The following is a 26103-nucleotide window of genomic DNA, read 5'->3' as shown; positions in this document are numbered from 1 at the left end:
AGTTAATATTCTGGTCAAACCTTGGGTAGCCAAAGGGATCTGTCCTGTTGGAAACCATGTTCTCCCAGAATATGGCCCAGAGGCCACCTGGCTTCAGTCTGTTGTGGGGGTGCTTCAGGGCCCTTCTCCCCTTCCCAGCATGCTTGCTTTGCTGTTAATGCTGTGTAATCTTCAGCTGAGGTGATCTAGACCCCCACCGTAACTCTGCTACCAGCCAGTAACCCTGGGGTAAGAGGAGGAAGTCCTGCCAGGCCCACCCCTCAGGCTGGGAGGACTGAGGGGCACCACTAAGGAAAAGGGGGCATTCTCTTTCTGATGCAAAGAGCCCCTTGAGCTGGTTTGGGGGTATCTTTACAATTAAATGGGTTATCCTGGAAGGCTCCAGATAATGGTGTGAGATAGGCAGGGAATCTTCCAGGCTGGGATTTTCCTAAAGTCCACAGACAGGCTCAGCCTGTCTGACATCTCCTCCGGGGTCTGATGGGTCTGACGATCCTGCCGGGCAGGATCAAGCACGGCCGAACCGGTTTGGGAATCATCCCTGCCAGCTCTGGCTCTGAGGTCCCCTGGAGTTCAGTTCCCAGGGTGAGTTCACATGCCTTGAGACTCCTAGGTCCTGCCAACCCCGGGCAGCCCTTGGGGAGAGAGGGCGGGAGCGTGTGAGGAGTGTTCTGGGAGGAAGGGCACAGCCCAGAGGCCCTCTCTGGCCAGCCAAGGACCTGAGAGGATGGGATGTGGAGCCCAAGGACATAGGTAGGGCCAGGCAGGGCAGGCCTTGAGCCTCCATGCATATCCGGGCCAGCCGTAGCCCCAGCCTGCTCAGTCCTCCCTGCACGCGGGCCGGAGTGTGTGCACAGGCGTACATGGAGAGAGGCAGGGTCACTGGCAGCCAGAGGGCCAGCAGATGATTCCTCCTTGTTCTGACTTTCTTGGCCACACAGCAATGAGCGATGACAGCAGGGAGCAGAGTGTGGGAACGATGTAGCCCACTGCTCGGTGTGCCACTGCTGCTGCTGTATAGTGAGTAAGGTTTTCCCCCAAGGAAAACATCTCTTGTTTTATGGTCCAGGGCTCAGCTGTCAGGGCCACCAAAGTCCAGCCTACAACCCCCCAGGAGCAATGTTTTCTGGAACCAGAGAGAAGTCCTAGCCCCTCAGCAGCCCCAGCGGCAGAGACCGCAGAGTCCTCCCCTCCTGCCGACCCCTTCCCCAGACCCACTGACCCCCAGGTCTTGCGCATGCTGGCTCTCAGACCTCAGCACATCCCCTCCCTGCTCTGGGCTCCTGGTTTTATTAAATGGGGTACCTGGGCAAGGTGAGATCTCTGGAGCCCTTTCCATCTGTCACCCAGGGAGGAGGGGATGGACGTGTCCAGACCAGACATGAGGACAGGCAGCTCCTCCCAAAATCCCATAGCACCTGTAGGGTTGAGAAGGCTGGAGGCTAGCCTCAGCCCTGAGAGCCATGACCCCATTATGAGACCAGGGCTGATTCACAGGGCTGATTCTCCAAAGCCGCAGACTTTGGAGAGTGCAACACCTACCCCCACTCACATATGGCCCAGAGACAGGAGGAAGTTGCCTGAGGTCACACGGGAAGTTGGTGGCAGGCTGGGGACAAGGAGCTGGGATGGCGCTGAATCATGGGACGGGAGGTGGGCAGAGGCACAGAGCTGCCTCCCAGGGCTGTGCCTGTTCTCAAATCTGTGACATCACAGACTCGGGGGGCAGGGGTGAGAGGGAAGCCATGCTGGACCAGCAGCAGGGTCACGGTCCTGTGGCATGATTGCAATTGACTCACCTTCTCTTGGGCCTCCATTCCTTCTTCATAAAACACGGCCAGCCCCATCCTTGGCCAGCCCCTTCTGGGGGGTTGTGAGGCTCGGCGAGGCAGAGGGCACCAGGCAGGTGAGAAAAGTCAAGGGCTGTCTCTGTACCCTCATGATCCCATCAGGTCCTCCCTGTCCGTGCCAGGGCAGAGTCACCCCATTTCACAGGCATGCACAGGGGGCCTCCGGCTGGCCCACTGGGTCTCTTGAGACCCAGCAGCTGCTGCCCCCGGCTCTGCCTCTTTGTGGTCATGAGCTTCCTGTGCCGTTTTCTGGGAGGAGATGACCCAAGAGAACTGGCAGGGAGGGGCCCCCTTTTTCCATTTCCGGGGGGCCCAGCAGAGGTGGACCACCGAGGAGGACAGGCAGAGGAACAATCCCATGGACAGCTGTGTTCTCAGGAGTCATGGGTCAGAGCAGGAATCCTGACCTTGGCTCCTGTCCTGTTAGACACACCGAGGGATGGGGACCGAGGAGGGGCCGAGGGTCTGCCCAGGCCTCCCAGCTGACCCACCCCTTCGTTGGGGCCAAAGGAGAGGCTCTTTGTCAGCCGCTCTGTTGGCCCAGTTGGACAGGAGGGCTGCAGAGCCTGTCCCCACTCCCAGGCACTCCTGAGGGGCGAATCCACCCAGACTGGCCACCTGCCCTGTGTGGCCCAAGAGCTGGGTCAGAAGTGAGCAGCTTCTGGGGCTCAGATACATGGGGGCCTGCCATCTGCCTGATTCAGAGAGTCTGACTGGGAAAACGGAGGGTGCGGGCATAGCTGGGAGCTAGGGAGCGACGCTGCCTGCCCAGAGAGCGCCCAGCGAGAAGGAGGTGATACGGGGCTGGCCCCAAGGTGTAGAGGCATTTCTGTGATCCTCTTGGAGATGAGGGAAAGGAATTGTATTTTATCTGAGCAACAGCTTGTAGAGGGGGAGACAGAGAAGCCTCTTAACCCTAAAAGGAGCATGTGCTTGGTAACAAAAACAGAACTTTATTTGTATATCGTCCTTCCTGGATGCCAGAAATTGCATTAGCTGGTTTAATCCTGACACTTTAGGAGGTAGATAATGTTTATTCTCCCCATTTTACTAAAGGGAAAACCAAAGCACAGAGAGGTTAAGTAACTTACCCCAGGTCACACAGCTGCCAAGTGGCTGAGCTAGGATTTGAACCCAAGCTGACTGGCTCCAGGGTGTGTGCTTGGCCACTGTGCCTCCTGGGGGCAGGGGGTAGTCAGCATTTTACATCTTCTGAGTTTCCGGCTGAGACTCTGGCATAGGACTGCCACTTCTTCCGTGTGATTGAAAGTTTGGGTCCTTCTTTCATCTTGGGACTCCTCACACCAGGCCTGTGAACAGAAGTTCCTCCTATTGTCTTCCCACTTTACAGATGACACGGAGGGACCAGTCCACACCTGAGTCATGTCAGCCCCCGTGGCCTTCTCCCCCCTTCGTCCTCCCCTCCCAGTCCCTCACTACTCTTCTCTGCACAGCTCTGGAGTGTGGGATCTTGGGCCCCAGGCGCAGGCAGGAGTCCCCGCTGCCTGAGTCCCCACAGTCTCTGACTCCCAAGCTTCCCCAGGGCAGTGGTCCCAGGGTCCCAGGGTTGGGAGATGAAAGGGGAAGGTCAGAGATTGGGAGGGCATGGCCTGGGTCCTAAGGCAGGAGGAGAAAGAGCCACGGCATCGCCAGGGAGCCCTGGGTGTGGTGCTCTGGGAAGGCCCTTGGCCTTCCCCTGTGGGGCGGACACCGGGTCAGGCCATGAGCAGGGAGAACCCAGGGCTGCAGCCAGCCTGCCAAAGTATAGGGGCCCATGTTGTTCTAGAATCTGTTTACCTTTCCTTCCGTGTTTTGGTGCGGCCCACCAGCAGGAGTGCACAGAACGGGTGTCAGTTGACTCAGATATAGATGTTTTCGGATGCCAGCGCCCATTAGACACATCATGTTGGGATTCCATGCAGGGCTCATGCTGCTGAGGCCAGGCCCCTGCCCCCCAAGGAATGGCGAGGAGGGATGGGGGCTGCTGGTAGATTTAAAAGCCACAGGGAGCCTGTCACAGGGTTACCCTGATTGTCCAGCTCTCGGACGCGGCGAGCGCCATCTGTCCAGCGCTCCCATCTTCCGTGTATGAGGTTCTCCAGCTGTGATTCTTTTCAGTCCGTTGGTCATGTCGGTGTGTCGCCTTTGCCAAGGGCCGTGCTGGGTGCTGGGGTTGCAGACGCGAACCCCTCGGATCCCGTCATGGCCCACGGGGCTCATGCTCTCGCGGGACAGCGGTGCACCTTTCCCCTGGGTAGCCCGGCCCTCTTCCTCATTTCTGGAGCCATGAGCACCTTCCATCGACCAGGCCGTGTGCGGCCTCCGGGAACACAGATTGGAAAAGAGGTGATCAGAATACATGTGTGGAAAAATTCCTCTGGCCGCCTCACAGTGTGGGTTGGCGGGAGGTAGTTTTGGAGACAGAGATAAATGAGGGGCCGGGCTTGTCATAATTCAGGGGAGAAGGGACAAGGCTGCAGAAGGTGATTGGACCAGGCAGGAAGCAAAGGGGACGCGCTACAGAGATGATCACCTGCAGGGGCCCCCCGCATGTGGTGGGGTGGGGGGCGTCTTCCTGAGGTGGCTCGAGGTGCTCCTGGGGCTTCGGGGGGCTAAGGGAACAGGAGGAACTCAGACGTGGGGTGGGGGCCGGGAGGAGCCCCGCGTGGAGGCGGGTACTTCCCCCTCCAGCACCCCCGTGCCAGAGCTCCCCGCTCGGAAGTGGGGTGTGCTCCCACTGCCACTTCAGAGGGTCCTGCGTGCGTTTAGCGAGCCGAGAGCACGGACACGTGTGCACACGGGTCCTTCACACTTCTCATTGAGCAGTGGCGTGCTCCCAAGGTTCTTCGTGCCTGGCCCTGGAAGACTCTTTCCTCACCCCCTTCCCCAGGGCACACCTGCATCCTGCCCTGTCCCTGGGTCTCAGAAGCCCCTCCTTTCTCCCTCCTTCCCTTTCTTCCTCCCTCTCCCCCTCCCTCTCCCTCTCTCCCTCTCTCTGGCATACACACACACACACACACACTCACTCACTCACTCACATACACTCACAGAGTTCCTCTGTTCTCCAGCAGCCTTTTAGCCGCTAAGATGCTCTTTGATACTTAATACGCCTTTGTTTCATTTCGCGTGTAGCTTCCCCGGGCTGCAGTGCATTTGATAATTCTCTGGCTGGGCCTCGCATCCAGGTCTCTGCGCCCTCCCCCTCGTGCCGCCCAGGCCGTTCCCGTCCCTTCCCTATCCCCAGACCTTGCCCAGAATGAGCAGACCAGGCTTCACACTGAACATCCCCTGCTCGCCTCCATAAAGAACAGACGCCTTGTTTTCCGTGGCACTTGGCTGCCTCTGGTTCCTGGCTCCTTTTCAAGCTGGAGTCCAGCCTGGCAAGGGGCAACCTTCCTCATGTGCCCGGGTGAGCTCGTTCACCCCTTTGATGCTCCCACTCCCAGACCCCCAGCCTCTGCCTCTCCTCCACCCACACCGGCCCATTGTCTGCTGGTGGCTAGCCTGGCCTGGAGAAAGCAGCTCCACCCTCCCTACCTGGAGCCCCGGTGATTCCCAAATCCGGCCATCTAGCCGTGCAGCCTCTTCCCCCACCCCCACCACCTCCCTGGGAAGACCAGCCCGTCCCACTGGTCTATCTGGTCGGCCCATCCTGGGTGTCCGCTCTGCCAGGAGCTGCGGGTACAGACACAAGCACCGGGCCTGTCACTCTCCCCAGGGAGGACACATCTGGGACAAGCCTGGACTAAGACGCTGTAGGACGCCACTCCGGACCTGCCCTCACTTTGACATCTGGTTTCTTTTGCTTGTCCCTCGAGCCTACTGTGGTGGCTGTGGCTGCAGAGGGAGTGGCCAGGAAGATCTTGGGGAGCAAATGTCTGCAACTCTCCCTCCCCCCCTCCCTCGGACCCTGCCTCGTGATGCTCAGAACTGGAGCTCATTTCTCCTTCTCTTCCAGAAGAGTTCGTGCCGTCTTAGCCATAGTATCTTCTGGCACAGGGCTCCCTAGATACGCCTGCTGTATCTCATTCATAGAAGATGCCCCCCATTGTCATACACACCACTGTTTTAGGGACCACTGGGAAGGAACTCATGCCACGAATCACACCACGACGTGGCATCTACTGTAAGACACGTGCTGTTGGCCAATGACCTTAGTTGTTGAAGTTCAAGGTGGGTCTGAAGTGGGAATCCTGGTGCCCCTGTGGCTTCCTGGGTAAGCTGCAGAGACAAGTGCGGGCAGTGGTCAACCGTCATGTCTTCTCCCAGCCGGAACCCCCTCTCCCTTCCACTGACCCTTGGGCTGCTCTTTCCCCTATGACGTGGCCATCTGGAACTTGGCTGCTAGAGACTAGGGCCCAAGATGGGGCGAGGTGAGGCGCCCCAGCCTGGGTCTTGGGGTGTTTCGGATCCCAAGGAACCCCTTGTTGAAGATGGCAGCTGTTGGGCTAGGATCCTAGGGAAGCCAAATACCTCCCTTCCGAGGCTAAAGGTACCTTTCCACTGGCTAAAGCAAAGGCCGAACTGCCTCTAAAGGGGGAATTGACTTTAGCCTTCTGTGTCTCAGGCAAAGCAGGGCGCATGATACTGTCCTCACTCTATCCCTCCATACCCATCTCAGCAGCTCAGAAAGGGGGCAGGAGGAAGGGACCACTTGGCAGCCAAGCGGGCAGACATACTAGTCATCTGCTCCGGGGCCTGGGACTTAGAGACGCCCTGCAGCCAGCCCAGCCCCTGGGCACTTCTCGAGCTGCAGACCTCCCCAGGTCGCTTGTCTGTGTTGTATGGTCACAAGCGGCCAGAGACACCAGAGCTCCATCCTGGTGGCCACTCCTCTACTGACCAAGGTCAGTAACACTAATTGTCATTGTAGCAAACGTGTGTATAGCCCCTACTAGTGCGGTCCCCACGCTGCGTGACGGTAACTGACGACTGCCCTACGAGGTGGGGAGTGGGATTACCACCACCCCATTTTAGAGATGAGAAAACCAAGGTGCAGGAAGGGTAGGCAACTTGCCCAAGGTGCCACACGGGGGTGGAGACAGAGCTGGGATCAGGTCTCGTGCGTTGGTTCCAAAGCCGATGCCTCACCAGCTTCCCTCAGGGCTGTGTGAAGGGCGTGGGATCGACTGGCTGCTTTTCTGGGGCTACTGTGGGTTACAGGGTTCCTTCATTCCTCTGCCCACCCTGCCTCCCTTTCTGGCTTCTGTTTGGATACTTTGCAGGTGATTGACAATGCTAATTTATAGCTCACATCCGCTCCCTGGACAGGCAGCTCCTATTAAGCCCATTTCACAGATGGGGAAACTGGGTCTCCACGCCTTATGAAATCTTACAGCCAGAGAGAGGCAGGACAGGTTCCAAGCCCCATCACCTGGGGGGCTACAGAGCCAGGACACTTACCCCTGCTCCCCATGGGCTGCCTACCATTGTTCCCCCCCTGCCCTCTCCTGGGGCGGCGTAGGCACTGGTGTCTGTTGGGGCTGCCTTGACACCTCCTGGGTGGGGCCGGGCTGGCTTCTTCCCATTCACAAGGCACTTTCCTCCCACAAGTGGAAACAGGGAACATTCACAGACCCTCACCTGCTGTCCAGAGAGCACACAGTGCTTTCCCAGCCATCCACGCTTACTACACCAGACGCTGTTCTTAGCACGTTGTAGGTGTTAGTGTCATTCCAGTGTCAGAGCAGTCCTAAGGAGTGAGCATTATCATTACGCCTATTTAACAGATAAACTGAGGCCCAGGGAGTTGGTGTAATTCGCCCAAGGTCACACAGCTCTCAGTGCTGGAACCCAGACTGTCAGGGTGAGTGGTACCCCCGGGACCAGATGCAGGACTGGCCGCGGTGGCTGTCCAGGCAGCAGGTGGGCACTCCTGCCCCTGCCTTAGCCCCTTAAGATGGCTGGTATCTCTTCCTGAAACTCCGCCCAGTGTGGGCATCCTTGTGCACACCGCACCGTGCCTTCCCATCTCTCCCACCGCATCCGGGGACTCTTCATGCCTGGCATCCCTCCCGAGCCCCAGAGCCTGTGCTCGGTGGTCCCTCTTCCTTGGCCACCGCACAGAGGGCCCAGAGCAGAGACCCACAGGACCCGCCGGACGTGCAGGCGGGCCTGGCCCCATCAGAGCACACGTGCTCTGCCCCGCCCGGATGCAGGCACAATGCAGTGTGCACCCAGACACCCACCCTGCTGGCCTGTCTGTGTGACCCCCTACCTGCCTCTGGCTGTCAGTCCTCCTGCGTCTCGGACAGTGCCCAGACCCCCTCTTGGGCTGCACATTCCCATCTGCTGTCATTAACCGGCCTTGCGTCAGAACAGCTTGTGTGGGTCTGCAGCACGGGAGCGCGTGCACCGTGTCCGTGCTGCTGCCACCGTGCGTCCGCCAGTGCGACTTCTGTGCTAGCAGGCTGCTTGGGCTGAGGGGGGAAGGCTGGTGCCTTCCTCGCTCCCTGTCCTCCTCCGTGGCTGTCCTGGCATCTGGGTTCTGTCGTGACTGGCAAATACACATGTCACATCTGCTCACAGCATCCCAGGCTCTTCACAGCCAGGCCCTGCGATGCCACCAGCTTCCTTTCATTCCCTTTATGGAAAACCACTCCACTAGCGATTGGCAGACAAGGGCTGTCCTTGACCAAGCAGGGGGGTGGCCCGTGACATTGGAGGAAAGCTCCCGCCAGGCGTGGTGGCCCCCGGGAGGAGCGCGGCCTGGGAGGGGCGGCCGCGGGCCGCGGGCGGCACCATCTGTGGCTGTCCTTTGTGCTGGCAGCCGAGCAGTCCTTCCCTCGCTGCGATCCGGCAGGCCTCGTGCTTGGCGTGCAAATGAGTTCCCAGATGCCCAGTGCCCGCCCCCCCCCCCAAGAAGCGGTAACTAGGGGCTGGGGAGAAGAATGGAGCAATCTGGAAATTCATTTCTGTTTGTTCCAACCTCCCTGAATAGGCTGCCTCCCCTTCCAGCTGCGGCAGATGTGTGCTGGATGCCCGCTGTAGGGGCGTTTTGCCACGGTCGGGGCAGACACAGGCCGGGCTAGGGGCCTCTCCGGCACCCTCCTCCCTGTGCAGGGGGTGGCAAGATGTGCCTCACAGAGAGGGGCAGGACACATCTTTTAAGGCGTAGCTCCCCCATTGGCACCCCCTCTCGGAGGCAGAAACAGGTGCTCTCCCGGCCGGGGGCACAGGCCGCTGTTCAGCCCCTGCTGGCCTCCTTGATTGGGTGTCTCTGGGTACCGCCTGAGCAGAGCAAACGAACCTGGTACCCTGGAGGGACCCTCCCCACCCTGCCCCGTTCCCTGCAAGAGCCGCGGCCCTTCCCTTGCCCGGCAGCCCCCGCGCTTCCCCAGGGACAGGTACACGCCCCCCTCGCAGGCAGCTTCCAGCAGGACTGTGTGCACAGGGCTCTCCCACTGGTCCTAACAGCTGCCTCTTGCCCCCTGCCCACCCGGTGAGGGGCAGGAAAGAACTCCCGGGTCTGCAGGCTGACAGGGCACCGGGTCCGGGATCTGGGCGGTTTGACGTGACAGCCCTGGGCAGCCGCGGCAGGGCTCTGTGCCCCAAGGCATCTTCCCCACTGCCGGCTGAACTTGGTAAAGGGGGGAAGTTCAGACGAGGCCGGAGGGCTTCCTCGCTGAATTGGCGGGGCTGGGGACCTTGGCCACTCAGTTTCTGCCTTCTGAAGGGTTTCAGTTTGCTCTTCCACGTTCTGGTTCAGGCTTGGGCTTCACCAACGGGGGGCGGGGCGGGGGCCGTCTGCGTGTCCGCCCTTCTAGCTGTGGTTAGTGTGAGCGAGTGACTTCCCCTGCCTGAGCTCAGTCTGCTCATCTGTAGAATAGGGATAGCAGCTGGCGTTCTGGATCGTGCAGAGCAGATTTGGGAAAAAGGACACCGAAGCAGGTCGTACAGCGTCTAGATGGGAGAGCCTGGACGTGAGGAAATGGGCTTTGCGTCCAGCAAGTGGCCAAGCGGTCGTGGTTCCACGGGCTCCTAGCTGCCGGACCGGGCTGACTACCGCCAGAGCTCTCAGACCTGGCTGGCCGAAGTCGTCACGGCAGGGGTGGGGCAGTGGCCAGGGTGTGGTCACCCCGTTTCTGCTCCCACACTGTCTCAGCAATTCCCCCGTCCACCCCTCACCACAGCTCTGGGAGGAGGGCAGGGCAGGGCTCATTATTCCTCTTGCCCTGCAAGCAAACTGAGGCCCAGAGAGGATCTCTGAGCTCCAGTGGTTCACACAGCAAGGTGGTGACAGCCCAGCCTTCCCAACTTGCTCATGTTCGTTGGACAGACTGGCCAGACCAACTGACCTGGAAGGTGCTTTTGGCCCCTGGTGGCCACGTTAGGACAGTGAAGGATGATTCCCTGGCACCCCGTTAGCTTCACCTGCTTTTCCCTTGGTGTCCAAGGGCTCAGAGCCTGGATGTGGAAGGTTCTCCTGTGCTTCTGTCGTCCATGCCCCCGGCCCACTCTAGTTCAGCCCCCCACCCCACCCCTGGGCTGCCCTCTGCCCTACAAATCCTTAGTCCTCCGAAGCGTGGGTGCCCAGCAGCACAGGGACCAGCCGCAGGTCTCACTGGAAGGCATGGGCACTTCTGCTGGGGGGACTTTCAGGGAGAAGCCTGCGGGCACTCCTGGGATTGTCAGGAGGCTCCAGGAAGCCTCCGGATTCCAGGTGACTTTTGTCCCTCCTCCCCTACCCACAAGGAGAGGCCATGTTGAGCGGATGGTCTGGATGCTTTGCTGAGAAGTCTGGGGGAGGCCAGCACTCCCTAAGCTTGCCGCACACAGGGTCTGTGCTGGGCTCCCTCCCTCCCGCTCCGGTGGTCTCTCCTTGGCAGCATTTCTGATGTCCCGTCCATCCTGTCCGTGCTCTCCTCTGTGCCGCCTCTGGCCTGTCCTTCTCAGAGTGATGGCTGTTAACATCGGCCCTCCTTCGGGGTGTTAGTGCCACTCTACAGGGGAGAACACCGAGGCCTCCCGAGGAGGCTCGGTGGCTCTCCCAGTGTCACACGAAGGTGGGAGCGCCCAGTCTGGGAGGACGAGGTGGGGTGGGCGTAGCAGGGTGTGGTGGCCACAGGGCCCACTGACCGTCCTGTCCTTCCTTGTAGCCCTGCTGTCGTCCTGGTGTGAGGAGCTCGGCCGCCTGCTGCTGCTCCGACATCAGAAGAGCCGCCAGAGCGACCCCCCCGGGAAACTCCCCATGCAGCCCCCCCTCAACTCCATGAGCTCCATGAAACCCACTCTGTCGCACAGGTGAGTGGGCATGTACCTCCAGGGGTGGGCCGGGGGCTGCCGGGTGGGTGCTGGGCAGGGCCCCTCAAGTGGTAGAACTGGGTGGGGCTCTCTGAGCAGCCAGGTTTTCTACGTTTTCTAAAGTGCAGTTGTGTTTTAAATCCTGGTGGGGTGAGCACGTCCCCCATGCCAGCAGCGGTTGAAAGCACTGGTCTTACGCAGCCTGGCTGCTTTGTCCCTTCGGTAGAGGGCTGTCTCTTCCTTTAGGTTCTAGACTTCGGGCCCAAAGTGGACTAGCCTGAGCTCAGGGCCTTCCCTTTCTCCTAAGCAGGGTCCTGGGCAAACCCAGAGATATCCAGGGCCTACGAGGGGCTCAGGAATGTCACAGAGCTGGTGCTGCCACCCATAGATGGGGACAGACCCAGCCCTGGCCGACAAGGCAGGAGCTGAGTGAGGCCGGGCCGTCAGCGCAGGGGCGGGGTCCAGAGAAGCCCAGGGCCACAGGTGGGGCCGCCTTGGTGGAGGCCGTGGGGCCCTGAGGAACCGGCCAGTCTGCCCAGCAGCAGCCTCTGTAGGCGCACGCGCCCGGGACCAGCAAGCCGTGCGGGTGATGATTCTGCACTTCCCTAGCTGAGCCGGGCCGCTCTCCCTGCGCGCTCTGCCGGCGGACCCTGGAGCACCAGGGCCTGCCCTGCTGTCTGCTTTCCCTCTGCGGGTCCTGCTGATGACAGGCTTGGCAGGGTACATTTGTAGTCAGAGCTAGGCTCTCATGCACAACGCAGCCTGAGTGAGGCACCCGCAGCCCGGAGCACACGGCAGGTGACCTGGGTCCCACCAGGGAGGTGCTGCCACGAAGTCGGGCATTGGCCACACTCCACAAATTGCAGGAGGGGTTTCTGATTCTCAGAGCCAGGAGGGAGCTCCATAGGTCCAGCACCCTGTGCAGACAGGATGGCCCCCAACACGCGGCTCTCTGCCTTGGTCAGAAGCACTTTGTACGACAGCGAGCCCACCACCACCCCCCAGGGGCGCTGCCGCGCCACCCCCTCGGCCCAGCCTGTGACCCCTCAGACTCAGGACAGCTCCCCTTCTGTGTGGATGTTCCTCGGTGGGGGGCACTGCTGGCATTGGGTCCGGGGCATTTACTGTCTCGGGCCCTGCCCACTCGGTTCTTTTAGTGCCCCCACCCCCATGTTGTAAAAGCACCTTCACACACTTTGCGGGGGAGGGTACCACCCGTGGTTAAGAACCGCCGCTCTCGAAAGGCAGAACCCACCTCGGGCCGCCTTCCTCCCGTTGCCCTGGCTCAGCAGAAAGCCGCAGGGCGCCTCGGTCTGGATTGCTGCCAGCCGCTCTGCACAGACTGTGGCTGAAGACGGCCTCAGCTGCCTCCCTTTCTTTTAGCTTCTAACCGCCCCGCTGGACTCCTCCCGCCTCTCGTTGCCTCCCGTCTCTTGTCCATCCAACCTTTCCTCCTCCGAGCCACTTTGGAGAGCAGTCACTGATGGTGGGCCAGGGCCCTGCAGCCCCACGAGAGACCTGCCTCACACCTTCGCGGCTCTGGACCCCGGCCAGGCCTTTGCCAGGTCATTGCAGAGCTGAGCTGTAGGCCCGAGGCCGTCCTGTCCTGGAGTCAACCGGATGAGGGATGTCTGTGCTCCGGGAGCTGCGTCTCACTAGTTGGGGAGGAAGTAAGACCCACTGAGGCAAAACTGAGACCTGACACATCGAGGCAGGGTGAGGGTTAAGTGACAGGCAGGCCTGGCCTTGGGGTCAGAAGGAGGAAAATGGCCGGGCTGTCAAGAGGCTGCCCAGAGGACATAGGCCATGGCCTTCAAGGACTTGGTCTAAGACCTAGGCAGGTGCATTCGACGAGTTTGAACTGGCTTTCCCTTGGGGGTCTGGGACACAGTGCCCTCCACTGATGCCTCCACTGACTCAGCTCCCTGGAGGGACCTGTGAGTGATAGAGGAGGCAAAGAGGCGGCCTCTCAGAGACGGAAGAGCCCTGTGCTCTGGAAGATTCACCAAGAACGGAGGGGTGACCGGTTGCTTCCATAGAAGGTGGCCCCCTTACATTCTGTACCATACATTCCACCCCAAATGGCAGAACTAGAAGGGAAAGCCGGCCCAGAGCAGGACAGTGACTTGCCCAAGAACACACAGCCAGTAAGGGGCAGGACAGCGCACTGAACCATACGCAGTGCGCTGCCCTTCTCTGTGCCTCTGGCCATTCAAGATCAGCAAGGTGGTGTCTGGTTGTTAACCCAGCTGTGATCCAGACCTTGCCCTATTTCCCAATTCTGTACGAGGGCAGTTGAGATCGGAAAGAAGTGTCATCGCTTGAACAAAGACTGGTCCACATCCCTGCAGGTCCTACACTGAGGCCGAGGGCACATCGTGGCTGGGGATGGGAGGTTGGCCGGTCCCTACTTGTAGCTTCATGAATTTCCCAGGAAACCCCAATAGGAGGCAATCACCTTAGTCAAGTACTTTTCACAGAGGAAGCTTTTCGAGCTCCCTCCTCCACCGTTGTATGGAATGACTTGGAGAACAGAAGCGCCTCTTGCCCTTTTAATTCAGGAGACCCTGGACCATGGGTGACATTTAGCATTTGGGGCTTGGAGGTGTGTGGCCGTTTAAAAACTCAGGGGTCCTTGTCTACGGGCTCTGAGGACAGGTAAATAGGAGAGGGTGGGGGTCCCCGGGAGCTGTCTCTGTGGGGCTCCGTGACTGTCACGCTTCTATAGTCCCGGCCACTTAGGGGGAAGGTGACACGGAGGTGGGCGCCACAGCACCAGGCTGGGGGTTGGGGTCCGTGACCCCTGTAACTGATAGGCGCACGGTGGCACTGAGTACCGTGCATTCACAAGGGGTCAGAAGGGGTCAGGCTCCCGTAGCCCCGTGGCTGCTGCTGAAGGGGACGGCGGTCAAGGGGACAGCAAGTACGCACACATTGGGAGAGAGCTTTAGGGTCTGTGGAGGGGGCCTTGGAGTGGCTCTGAGTCTGGTCGGGATGAGCGAGCATGGGTGGGTGCTGTCCTCCCCACTCTGCAGGCGTGCGCAGAGCTTCAGGCAGGAGAAGGCAGGCCGGGAGAGGCCAGCCCGGGGCCGGAACGGGCCTCGGGCGCACAGCCCCACAGTGACCTGGACGTGCTGCCCGCAAACACTGCTGCCTTATTTCTCTGATTTAAATGAGTGGTTAAAAAAGCCATTGGTGATTAGCACACTGTCCATATGCAAATCAGTGCTGCAAAAGTAATTAAAAGCCTAATAGATCTTGTTTACACTCCTAACTTAATTACAGTCAAAGCCCGCTAGAGCTGGGGATGACTCCAAAATCAAGGGGTGCCTCCCTTCCTCTTCCAGGGGAGGGGTTTGCGCCCCCCCCAAAGGAGAGGTGCCTCGGTGTGGCCCCAGGGCTCCCCTCTGTGCAGCAATTGGGGGGTAGAGGCACGGAGCCGGCCACTCTGCCCTCTCCCGGCTGGGGGACTCTGGGCAGCTCTATAACCTCTCTGTGCCTCAGTGTCCTCATCCGTAGCTCTGGAAGCAGCAGTGCGGGGCCTCCAGCGTGCTCCCTTTGGTCAGCTAACAGAAGGGCTCCGTCAGAGCTGACCCCCCAGCCTTCTCCTTTCCTTGGTCCGATCACACCGCCTTTGCCACGTTCATTGGTAGCTGCTTTTGTAGAGCTGGACCCAAAGCTCGGGTTGTAACAGGTCCTTCTTGCCCCTAGAAAATTAAAAAAAAGAAAGGGAGGGAGGGAGGAAGGAAGGAGGAATTGAACGAGCCATAAATCCTGCTCCATCGGTTCCAGATTGCTAAGATACAGGATCTTTTCCTTTCCTCCTTCCTACTGAAAAAATTTAAAAGCCTCTAATATGCAGTTAGCTGCGCAGGTCCCTCTACGTTTCACCGCGAGGAGGGAAGGAAACGGCCCGAGTAATTGTGATGATGGAGAGCCCCGTTAACGGCTCCCCTAAATGAAAGAGGGTGGGAGCTTCAGTTCCTCACTAGCTTGGTGTTTCATTAGTGGTAACTCTACAGCCTTTGCATGGAGACGGGACCAATAAAGCCGGATCGGGGAAATTAATTCGGGTCTGACAATACCCTTAATAGGAATTTGTTATTTCTCCCAAATAAAGTGGCTGTTAGAAGCGCAAGGGAAGAAATAACTCAGCCCTCCCCGCCTCTTCCCTCCGTGAATGTCTGTGTAGACACTGCCACAGGAGGTACCCAGGAGCCAGGAATCAGCACTCCCCTCTTGCTGGGCTTTACTCATTTTCTCACATTTAGTCAACATCAGTCAGTGCCTGTGGAGCTCCCAAGCAGACGTGTAAATCGTCTACTCTAACTGCAGTGTGAAAAGCTCTTTTATGTGACAAGAGCTGAGGGAATAGAGGAAAATGTCCTTGGTTCTGCTTGAGAGAATCACAAAAGGGAGTATCCAGGCTGGGCTTTGAAGTATAGGTAGGAGTTCACTAGCGACAGGAAGGCAAAGGAACGCTAAGGAAAGCCTCAGAGGCTTGGGAAATCTGTTCAACAAGCAGGAATGATAAAAACACCCCCTCTCATAGCATTTTTGCAAAACTTCTAAGCACCATCACCGTATCATGAAGTAAATGGGGGTACTTGCACGCAGTCAACCTGGAGAAACTGAGAGAAAAGTGTAAGTGCAGGTTAGGAGGGACACGGCCAGGCACTGTGCCAAACTTTACCTGTGTTCATAGGCTTCCTCCTAGGAGCGTGTTAGTCTCATTTTGCAGGTAAGAAAGTTGAGCGACCGAAGTGATATGTCCGAGGTCATAGAAATTGTCAGTGGCACAACCAAGGCTTGACCCCAAGGACTCTGAAGTTTAGAGCCCAGATAGTTAGCCACTGTGCCACAGGACCTCCTCGTGCCATCTGGGTAGCAGCCCAAAGCTAATGATTTGATGGATAGAGTGGCTTTTTTCCTGGGTGTTCTCTGCAGTCAGTCTTTGAGACTAAACTTTACATGTCCTCTGTCCCTTCATGCTGGGTGGCTTCCCCAAGAACCTTCGGGAAGCTGTGCCCCTTCTTGGAATTCTTGGGGACCGTGAGACGTTCCTCATAGCGTGAGCCTCCCTCGCATTATCACCATCTTTTTTTTTTTTTTTAAAGATTTATTTATTTGAAAAGGGGGGAAGGGGCAGAGGGAGAGAGAGAGAATCCCCAAGCCGACTCCCTCTGAGCACAGAGCCTGATGCAGGGCTCGATCCCACGACCCTGACATCATGACCTGAGCTAATCAGAGTCGGTCGTTTAGCCACCTGAGCCCCCCAGGCGCCCCTCACCATCTTGTGCAGGGAAGTGCTAGCTTACCAGATCCTTAGCTCGCTGAGACAACGGGATGTGGTCAGGCCCACCTGGCAGTCTTGCCCTTGACAAGCTCTGGGGCCTTGTGAGCCTCCGCTCCTACAGCTGTGTCTGTTGAGCCCACTTTAAGGGAGGAAATGAGCTCTTAGGTGAAAATCCCTTCACATAGTTCCTTGCTTCTAGAAGCCACTCAATAGATCATAGCAACAGCAGCAGTCAGCAGTTTTAGGTGCCCCAGGTAAGCTGCCTGTGGTCACTTTGCCTTACCTGTGTGAGCTCACTCAAACCTCACGACAGCCTTCTGAGAGACGTACTGTTATTATCCCATTTTACAGACAGGGACACTGAGGCATAGAGAGAGTGAGGAGCCGTTCATTAGCTTCCCTTTGTCCCTCTCCCTGGAGGGTGGGACCTCTTACTTCCTGGGTGCCAGTGCCCATGGGGTCACAAGCACACTGTGGGTGGTCATCAATCAGGTTTAAGGACTGGACACCGTTAGCCGTTCTCAGGCATCCGTCTGAGGACAGTGTGGAGAGTTGGTGTTTCTCTGGCACTCTGGTTAGCAAAGGCTTTGTGAGTCCTAGAGGTGTGTGGAGACGTCATGCCAGGTACAGGTAGCCTAACTCAGCACTCCTGGGGCAGAAGGGAAAAGGCAAGAGGCTCTCATTTGGGCCCCCGCTCAGGCCCTACAAATGTGAGGAACAAGTGGAGCTCAAGCCATTGAATGTCTCAAGGGCTTCCTGGAGGAGGTGGCCTTTGGAAGAGGAAGCTGGGAAGGATGAGTGGCATTTTTCAGGGTGAGGATGAAACATCCAGACTACGAGGAGGCACAGAGGTTGGAGAGCAGCTGCCTCCCTGTGAGGACGTGCTTGGCAGGCAGAACGCTGCTGAGATTCCAGATGGCTGCTGGGACTGGTGCCTCTCTGGGTGGACCAGGGCTCTCGGGGTGGTTTTGTCTGGGCTGGACTGCAGCCGGGGGCAGCTATGGCATGAGGCCGTGCTATGGGGTGTGCCCGTTGGGGGTGCACAGAGCTGGGCAGGATTACTCAGAGTGGGATTCTCACGTTCCAGGGGCCCTGGCGTCCCTTTGAACTACAACCAGCTACGGAGAAGAGGAGAGAAGTGGTTCCTAGCAGGCAGTCCCAAAATGCCAGGGATCCCTGACCTGGGCTGACCTCATCTGCAGGTCAAATAGTACTTGCCAGAGGAACGAAGGGCCTCAGAACACCCTCCCACAGGCCCCCCAGCCCTCCTCTTCATCACCCTAGGCCCACTCCCACCTTGGGAGGGCCCAGGAGCCGGGCTTGTCCTTGCTCCTTGGGCCACAGGGAGCTGGAGCCGGGCAGCCCCCCCGGTGGCGGTGTCTGAGTCCAGGCAGAGGCGTCGGCAGGGCTGACTGCCATGGGCCTGTGGGGGCGAGAGCTTCGCTGTGACAGCAGGAGCCGTCTCCCCAGGAGATGAGTCACAGCCGTGTTGGTGCGGCTGCCACTTCTGCTTCTGCAGCAGGTGCGAGTGGGGGCGAGCAAGTCCCTGAGGCCGCCCCTCCACGCGTGTGCGTCTCTGCCCCCGCGTGTGCACGGCAACATGGCAGCAGGGTGCGTGTGCAGACACACGTCCGTGGCCCTAGCCACACACATGCACTCCTGGGGTGGGCCCGGGGCTCTGGGCTGCACCTTCCAGCCAGCCGGTGGGCATGCCCAGTTTGGGAACCATGGTTAAGTTTGCTTCTCACCAAGGTTCGGGTGGAGGGGACGAAACAGGAAGGAGTGGTTTCCGCCCACAGGGCCCACCCACGGAGCCATAGGGCAGTCAGGAGCTTGTTTGCGGGCCTGTGCAGTATCCCGGTGAGCCGGGGCCTCTCCACCCACGGTGGTGAGGCACCAGCTGCCCGCTCCCCCCGTCCCAGGCTGGGGGCAGGGGGCGGCTGCCAGGCTCCAGGGTCTCCCAGAGGGCTTTACTTCTGAGCCTGGTGGGCACATTCTAAAAGGACACGAACTGGACACCACCCTGGGGGGTTGCTGGGAGCTTGTGGGGCAGCGAAGACGCGCACTTGTGCTCTGTTAAGTTGCTGGGGGTCCTGTGTTCCATCCTGCACCCCTGGGACGAGGGCCCCACAGGACAGCTGGTATCTAGGAGTCTCCTCTCTGTTGTTTAAAACTGTAGCCTGCAGGGCCTCCCTGCGGGACTCTGGTGTGCCGGGCCTGGACTAGGTGGTACCCCCGTCCTCCGTAATCTCGCCCAGCGAGGTTCTCCCAGCCCAGCTGTGCTCAGGAGCAAGCTCATTGCTTCCTTCCCTGGGCTTCTCCGCCCCTTCTGAGCTCCCCAGGCTCCCGGGGCCCCAAGCAGCCATCCCAGATGCGAGTGTAAGCTGTCTATCCGCTTTGGCCGTTGCATTGGGGCCTCACCCCCTTTCCACTGACCCATGCCATGTCTGGCCGGCAGGAATAGGGGGCAGGCAGGAGGTCTGGGTTCCTGAGGGCATCTCCTCTCCCCTGGAAATCATGAGTAATGCCCAAGTCTGTGTCCCTTTCTCTTTGAGCAAGCCAAACTTTGGGCTACGTGCTCCTCTCTGAGCTGCATCAGACTTACACTACCAAGGCCTGGGTTGTTCAAACCTCTTTGACTGAGACCCACAGTAAATATGCACAGGACACCGTGACCCAGGGCACGCACACACTCGCACATAAAGTCAGGACACGGAGGAATATTATTTATTCTTTACCATGTGCTCACGCTTACCTACTTTCTGTTGTACTCCCTCTTTTGTTCTCCTCATGCTGGTTTGATGTCATGACCCACAGCTTAAAAACTCTGAGAGCAGAGTGGGGGAATGCCCTTCTTAGGCCCATTTGACAGATGAGGGGACTGAGTGCAGACAGGCAGGGGAACTTGGACCCTGAGCCAGGAAGGGACAGGACTTGTACCCAGGGTACAAAAAAAAAAAAAAAAAAAAAAAAAAAGCCCGGGCAGGAGGAAAAGGGAGTGGAGGGGGTGGGATTGCTATTATCCGAGGAGGTCAGGGCCGGCCCCTCCAGCGAGGTGACTTCTGAGCAGAGATAGGAAGGAAGCCAAGGGCTGGCCGGGCAGAGAGGGTGTCCAGGCCGGGGGGTGGGGAGGGGAGAGCAGGCCTGGGTGGACAGCGATGTGGCCTGCCTCCAGTCTGATCACCCCTGCAGGGCCCTGCCTGCCTTGACTGTTGGCTGCCGAGGGCTCTGCCTGGCAAGAAGCAGGGACCAGACTCAGCCCCCCGGGACCCCTCTGCCTGCCTGTCATGCAGGACAGTGCCTCCCTCCTGTAAGTCCTGACCTCCGGGCTGGCTCCCAGCACCTCCAGGGCTGGGCCTGGCTTGTCTGCTAGGCCAGGGTATGAGTTCTTCAGGAGTGAGCGAGCACTTTTGCCTTCTGCCGACTTCCTGTGGTGACGGCACAAGCCAGACAGAGGCATGAAATGCTTCCCTAGCACACCAACCTCCCCCAGACTCCCTTCCCCCATCCTGGTACCCAGCAGTGCTGCCCTGCAGGCCTCCCCCTCGTCGCAAAGCCGTGCAGGGCTGGTACAACAGATGTGGGTGCTCTGTGTTTCTGCTCCTTTGGGGACCATGTCTGGGATTGTCTCTTAATGAGGGGTGCCAGAGAGTCAAAGCAGAGGCATCTCCATCTCAGCGCTCCCAGGGGCTGGGACCCCAGCAGTTTCTTCATGCTGTAACTCTGACAGCCCCTCCCGTCTCCCGGGGGTCACTCTTCACCTGTACCACAGCAACTTAATAGGAAGCCATTATTGAGCACTTACTGTATGCACGGCAAGGTGTTGGGCCTAAGGTGAAGCCCGTGCTTCTGGTGTTTGGGGGCTTCTCAGGGGATGTCACCAAACAAGGTGGGTGCTTCTGGGCCTAGGAAGGAGACTGGGGACATGGGGCAATGGGGCATCGGCTGCGGGTGCTCAGGCAAGGGTGAGAGCCAAGGTGGGAGGCAGGATAGGGTGGGATTAGCCAGCAGGGTAAATCATTCTGAAGTGTGTGAGTTTGGACTTTGCCTTGTAAACACTGGGAGCCATTGAAGGTCTTTGATTGTGGAGAGTGTCTTGGGTGTTTGAGGGAGCTTAACTTGGCGGGGATGTGCACAGGAGACTGGGGTGGGAGCAGGGATGGAAGCGTGGCAGGCAGGCCCGTACCTGTGATCCAGAGTCAGGAAGGAAGGGTGACGTAAGGAATCTCTTGCCAAAGGCCAGGTCAGCTGGGCTGGGTGGCCAACCTGCTACAAAGGGTCGGGAGGAAGGGGGAAGAGGCGAGATTCAGACTGGGGCCCTTCCGATGTTTTCTGAGAAGGGACCAGGAAGTTCCAAGGAGAAGCTGGTGCAGGGGAACCAGAGCTCTTTCTGGAGAGCCACTTCAAGTCAGAGCGTGGTGGAAGGAGGAGCTCAGGTGGGGCCTGTGGGTCTCTCCTCTTCCTGTGGACTTGGGGCTGAGGTGAGGCCGACAGCCATGGGGGTGGTACCCCCACAGCGAGGGGGGGAGACATGGTCACTGGCACGGTCTGCCACCACGCTAGGTGTGCCTGTTTGGCATCGGCCCCCATGCCAGGCCTGGGGGTCTAGAGTGGACAGAGATGGGGGTCACCTAGGTTTGACTGGGAGCCGTGGAGGATGGTGGGGTGATGGGGCCCTCCTGTGTATGCAGTCCCTGAGGCTCCCCCTCTGTCTCCCTCTGCAGTGATGGGTCATTCCCCTATGACTCTGTCCCTTGGCAGCAGAACACCAACCAGCCTCCCGGCTCCCTCTCCGTGGTCACCACGGTTTGGGGAGTGACCAACACATCCCAGAGCCAGGTAAGAGCCTGTCCTGCCCCCTGCCGCAGCCGCCCCCGGCAGGACCATCCCTTGAGCCCTGGGACCTTTGGGTCATTCTCCCATGGCAGCCGTCCTCACGCTGCCCAGCTGGAAAGACCAGCGCTAGGGGCACGCTCAGCTGTGGACATGCTGCTACCCTCCACGCCTGCTCAGGAGGGCGGCGGCTGGCCCCTAGGCAACCGTCCCCACCCGAGGGCCTTTCTGGGGGAATGACTTTCATCTGAAGGAGAGCCGGGAGTTCCTCCCTAGCCCATGTTTACTTGGGTTGGATAAATAGGAGAACTTCCTGGGTTATTGGCCTCAGGGCTCCAGCGTCTGGGGTCTTTGACCCTGGGTAACCTGGGTTAGATTTCAGCAAAATGGTGAGCTTTCGGCTTGTGACAAACCCCTCCCCAACCCCCTGGCCAGCCCTGCCTCCCGCTCTCACCCCTTCCTCTTTCCTCCACGCCTTCCTGTCCAGCCTGCTCGGCCTCTGCCACGGCTTGGGGCTGGTGGCCTCCTCTGAGGGGCCCCTCGGCCGGGATCCTGCTGCCCTCCAGAGCTGGCAAGTTGGGCTTCTCTTTGCCCTGACAGAGCAGCAGCCCAGGGCCACCATGTGGCCCAGCTCTCTAGGCATCCAGGCCCCTTAGCAGGGGAGGGCCGAGAAGTCCAGTGCCGTCCACCTGCCACCAGGGGCAGGACCAGCCCCTCCTGGTAACGTCACGGGCCAGGGTTCTCATCCCCACGCTGCCAGCTTCCGGGCTGCGTTACCTGCTTCGAAGCATTTGTGTGGTCTGGGGACAATTCATGCCTCCACTTTCTCCCGCTTTCCCTCTGCTCTCCCTGTTGCACCATTTCAGCAACCCCCCCCCCCATGTCTCCTCTTTCCCTCCCATGCCCCCCGGGGCACCACTTGGGTGACACCCACTCTCTGCCCACAGGTCCTTGGGAACCCTATGGCCAATGCCAACAACCCCATGAATCCAGGCGGCAACCCCATGGCGTCGGGCATGACCACCAGCAACCCCGGCCTCAACTCCCCCCAGTTTGCCGGGCAGCAGCAGCAGTTCTCGGCCAAGGCCGGGCCCGCTCAGCCCTACATCCAGCAGAGCATGTACGGGCGGCCCAACTACCCCGGCAGCGGGGGCTTCGGGGCCAGGTGAGCAGCCCCCAGGAGCGGCGTTGGCCCTGCCCTTCCCCTCCGTCCCGGAGCAGCAGTCAGTGTGAAACGCCAGCACCGTGCTTCCGGCACCTCTCATGCTCCACTGTCCTCTCCGTTAGAGGACACGGTCATGCCCCCCGCGCTCGGGCCAGCGTGTGGGTTGGACACTAGAGCTGCTGGTGGTCGTGATAGCCGCCAGGCCCATGGTGCTAGAAGGCCGCTGCTCTGTGCCCGTGTCCGTCTATGCTGGCAGACGCTGTGAGGGCGGGGCCGGCGGGGGCAGGAGCTGCTCCACGCAGGCGCAGGAAGGCCACTCTGCCCCTCCGGCGTTGCAGGCAGGACCGTGTGAGGCTGAGAATCGCCAGGCGAGAGAAGGCCGGGGGAGGAGCAAGGAGCCCCAGGAAGATGCTACTGGGATGTGGGGGCTGGGCAGAGAGGCACCGCATTCCTCCTCTGTGGCCCTGCCCTGTCCAAGGCCACCTCTTTGGCTTCAGGCCACCGTCCACTGCTAGGGCCTGTGGGCAAGGCGCTCAGGGCTTTTTGAGGCACCGTGTCTTCCTCCAGAAAGTGGGCTGCCCTTGGCAGTGAGGCGCAGCGGTCTAGTGCCCGGGAGCTGCCAGGGCTTCGGGGACTCAGCAGCTTGCCTGTCACCAAGGGGCACGAAGCGCTGCCAACCCCCGGGAGGCCCCTCTCCCCTTTGGGTTCGGAGTCTGGACGCCTCCCCTGCCTAGGAGCTGGGGGCAGGAGGGCATGGAAGGACCCGTCTTCTCCCTCCCGGCTGAAGGCTTACAGTGAGTTGGTTCATCTTCAGAATCAGGCAGTGTCTAAGTCTCCCCTTCTTCTCCCTTGCAGTTACCCCGGGGGTCCTAATGCCCCCGCAGGCATGGGCATCCCTCCGCACACCAGGCCGCCTGCTGACTTCACTCAGCCCGCGGCTGCTGCCGCAGCAGCTGCGGTGGCGGCGGCGGCGGCCACGGCCACGGCCACAGCCACAGCCACTGTGGCAGCCTTGCAGGAGACGCAAAACAAGGATATAAACCAGTATGGACCGGTAAGGGCCCCACTAGTCCAGCCTTGCCCCCCCCGCAGAGTTGGGGTGTTGGTGCCATGTGTGCTGGAAGAGCTGATGGTGTCAGGGTGCGTCTGGGTTTCCTTGGAGGCATGTGGACGGGTGTGTGTTAGGACGTGGGTGTGTCGGCGTGGTTGGGTGTGGTGGGGGGAGGCCGTATGGGTGCTTGTGTTTGTTCTGCGTGGGTTTGTGGCTCGTACGTGTCTGCGAATGGGGAAAGAGGGTCTTTATCGCCCTCTGGGCGCCTACTTACCAAAATGCGGGCTCAGTGCCTAAAATGCCTTGTCACTAGTCTGTCCCCATGGTGGCTTCGGAAGACCATATACTCCTAGTCCTCCCATCTGTGGATTGAGCCCAGGTCCCATTTCTGCTCCCCTGACCTTCAGAAGGACTGGTGGGGTGTGAGGAGAGAGGGTTCCCCACAGGAACAGGGGACAGGAGGTGGGGACTGTAGGAAGGGGACAGCCGGGCAGGTGGGCAGAGGTGGGAGCTGGGACTGCCTCAGACTTTGTGGATGGAGGGCGTGTCTCCACTGGCCGAGGGCGGGGCCAGGGCTTCCAGGAAAGGGGCTCCTGTCTCCATCCTCATCCCCCTCCATCCTCCCATGCCCCTCCCCACCTCTGCACCTTCTTCCCTGGTTCCCTGCCTGCCTCCCTGGAAATGCTGCCTGCTCTCTGGAGTGACTGCACCCCACCCCAAAACACCCCTTGGGCTGCATCTTTCCTGTGCGGCCTGCAGAGGGCAGTGGTGAGCGCAAGAGGCCAGACATCCCTTGGGGCCTGGTCACCAGCTGCAACCACACAGGAAAGTGCCCCCCCCAACCCAGAGCCTCCCACCTCCCCCACCCTTCCCTCCCTGCACTTTCAATGCATGTGGCATTTTATTCTTTTTTTTTTTCTTCTTCTCCCGTTGAAGGTCTGTTCCTCTTTCCAGATGGGTCCCACCCAGGCGTATAACAGCCAATTCATGAACCAGCCCGGGCCGCGGGGGCCTGCCTCCATGGGGGGCAGCATGAACCCCGCAAGCATGGCGGCTGGCATGACACCCTCGGGGATGAGCGGCCCTCCCATGGGCATGAACCAGCCCCGGCCGCCCGGCATCAGCCCCTTTGGCACGCACGGGCAGCGGATGCCCCAGCAGACCTACCCGGGCCCCCGGCCCCAGTCCCTTCCCATTCAGAGCATAAAGAGGCCATACCCGGGAGAGGTGAGTGTGACAGCAGACAGGTGGTGGCCAGGGTGGGAGGCGGGGAGGACCCAGGCCTTGAAAACAGAGGGGCTGTGGGCAGGACTTTGGAAGGGCAGGAACTGACCGGCGCCAAACCTGGACCAAAAGTCCGAGCCTTAGGACGGAGGAGTCAGGCTCCTGGCTTGGAGACCAGATCTGCCATTTCCCAGCTGGAAGTCCTTGATCAAGTCCTGTCCCCTTCGGGAGTCTTGGTTTTTCATTTGTAAAAGACAATGCCAGTCCAGCCCACCTCCTAAGGGCTACTTGGGAGACATGGACGTGGGGCCGGACGGGAAGCACTTGGCCCGGGGCCGGTGTGGGCAACAGCAATGCGGGGAGCGTGGTGTTTTGTCTCGGCACAGACACTAGCCGGGTGACTTTGGTGAGGAGCGAAGGCTCCTTGGGTGCACGTGTCTCACCTGCCCACGAGGGCTTCTCACTGGCAAGAGTGAGAGAGGGAACAAAACCCTGCAGATTTCTAAAGGCTGTGCATGTCAGAGAAGTGATTGGAAGGCAGACAGCGTGCTTCTTAGGGCTCTTCTCTGCCAACTGTCAGCTGCTCTTCCGGGAGAAACGCTGCCTAATTGGCTGCCTGGCCAGCTCAGCCAAGGGAAAGGTGAAGATTTAAGGAAGTAAAACCCACACCTGTCCTCTGGGAACCGAGACTTCAGCAGGAATGGGGGTCACCTTCCTGGAAGCCTGTCTAAGCAGGAGTCCATAAGGAAGCGATGAACAGGGGGTATCCGGAATTCAGCATGAGGTCAGAGAAGGAGGACTTCCGGGAGGGGGTGTCGTAGGGCCTTCAGTGAGCAATGGGAAACAGGTTGGCAGCAAGTGACCTATCTGGGTAAGGCTGCTGGTTCACCTGCAAAAGACACAGGGACCGTAGAATCCTAGCCCAGTGCGCATTCCTCAGGAAGCCTGCCTTGATTCCTTACCTAGGCAAAGCTTCTCACCGAGCATTCTCCCCCACAGCTCTCTGCTTGCTGCCCATTCTCAGACGGGCTCCCCGCCCCATCCCCACCCCACTTGCCTCAGAACTGTGGCCTTCAGCTTGGTCTTGCAATGGGTTTAGAATCCAGAGCTTAAGTTTCTCGAAGGCCCGTGTGATTCCCTCAGCATTCTCCCTACCTCGGGCTTGGCCATTGTTGGAGGTGTCTTGAATCCAGAAGGGAGAGGTCAGGGACCTCCTCAAACACCCGGGAGCCTGGCTCAAGCCCGCACAGTCCTGGGTGGCACTGGTTCAGGGAGGCACCAGCCAGAGAAGGACGGTGACTCTCAAGGTCCTGGCTGTCCTTGGGGGGTGGGGTTCAAGCTCCTGGCCTCACTCTCACTCACAGCCCCCATGGGAGTTCTGGGCCCTCTTTCAGCCCCTGTGTGCTCAAACTCGCAGCATCCCTGCTGGCTGGGCTAGGCA

At 59.6% G+C, this 26103-nt stretch overlaps 1 protein-coding gene across 11 annotated transcripts in view; it reads left to right on the top strand.

Annotated features, from left to right (window-relative positions):
• Window positions 1–26103, top strand: part of ZMIZ1 (zinc finger MIZ-type containing 1) — a 233940-nt gene that overhangs the window by 187356 nt on the left and 20481 nt on the right. For 10 of the 11 annotated variants that reach the window (XM_057308716.1, XM_026504542.4, XM_026504540.4 and 7 more), the window contains 5 exons: window positions 10949–11093; window positions 21114–21228; window positions 22170–22387; window positions 23243–23441; window positions 24375–24665. In XM_057308716.1, the coding sequence (XP_057164699.1) occupies window positions 10949–11093; window positions 21114–21228; window positions 22170–22387; window positions 23243–23441; window positions 24375–24665 (968 nt within the window). The remainder of the gene's footprint in view (window positions 1–10948; window positions 11094–21113; window positions 21229–22169; window positions 22388–23242; window positions 23442–24374; window positions 24666–26103) is intronic. The other variant, XM_057308717.1, reaches the window with a different exon arrangement.

The sequence above is a fragment of the Ursus arctos genome, unplaced genomic scaffold (genome assembly GCF_023065955.2).
Source record: "Ursus arctos isolate Adak ecotype North America unplaced genomic scaffold, UrsArc2.0 scaffold_7, whole genome shotgun sequence".
Lineage (NCBI taxonomy): Eukaryota > Metazoa > Chordata > Mammalia > Carnivora > Ursidae > Ursus > Ursus arctos.
The sequence above is the reverse complement of the archived record's forward strand: the minus strand, read 5'-3'. Positions and strand labels throughout refer to the sequence as shown.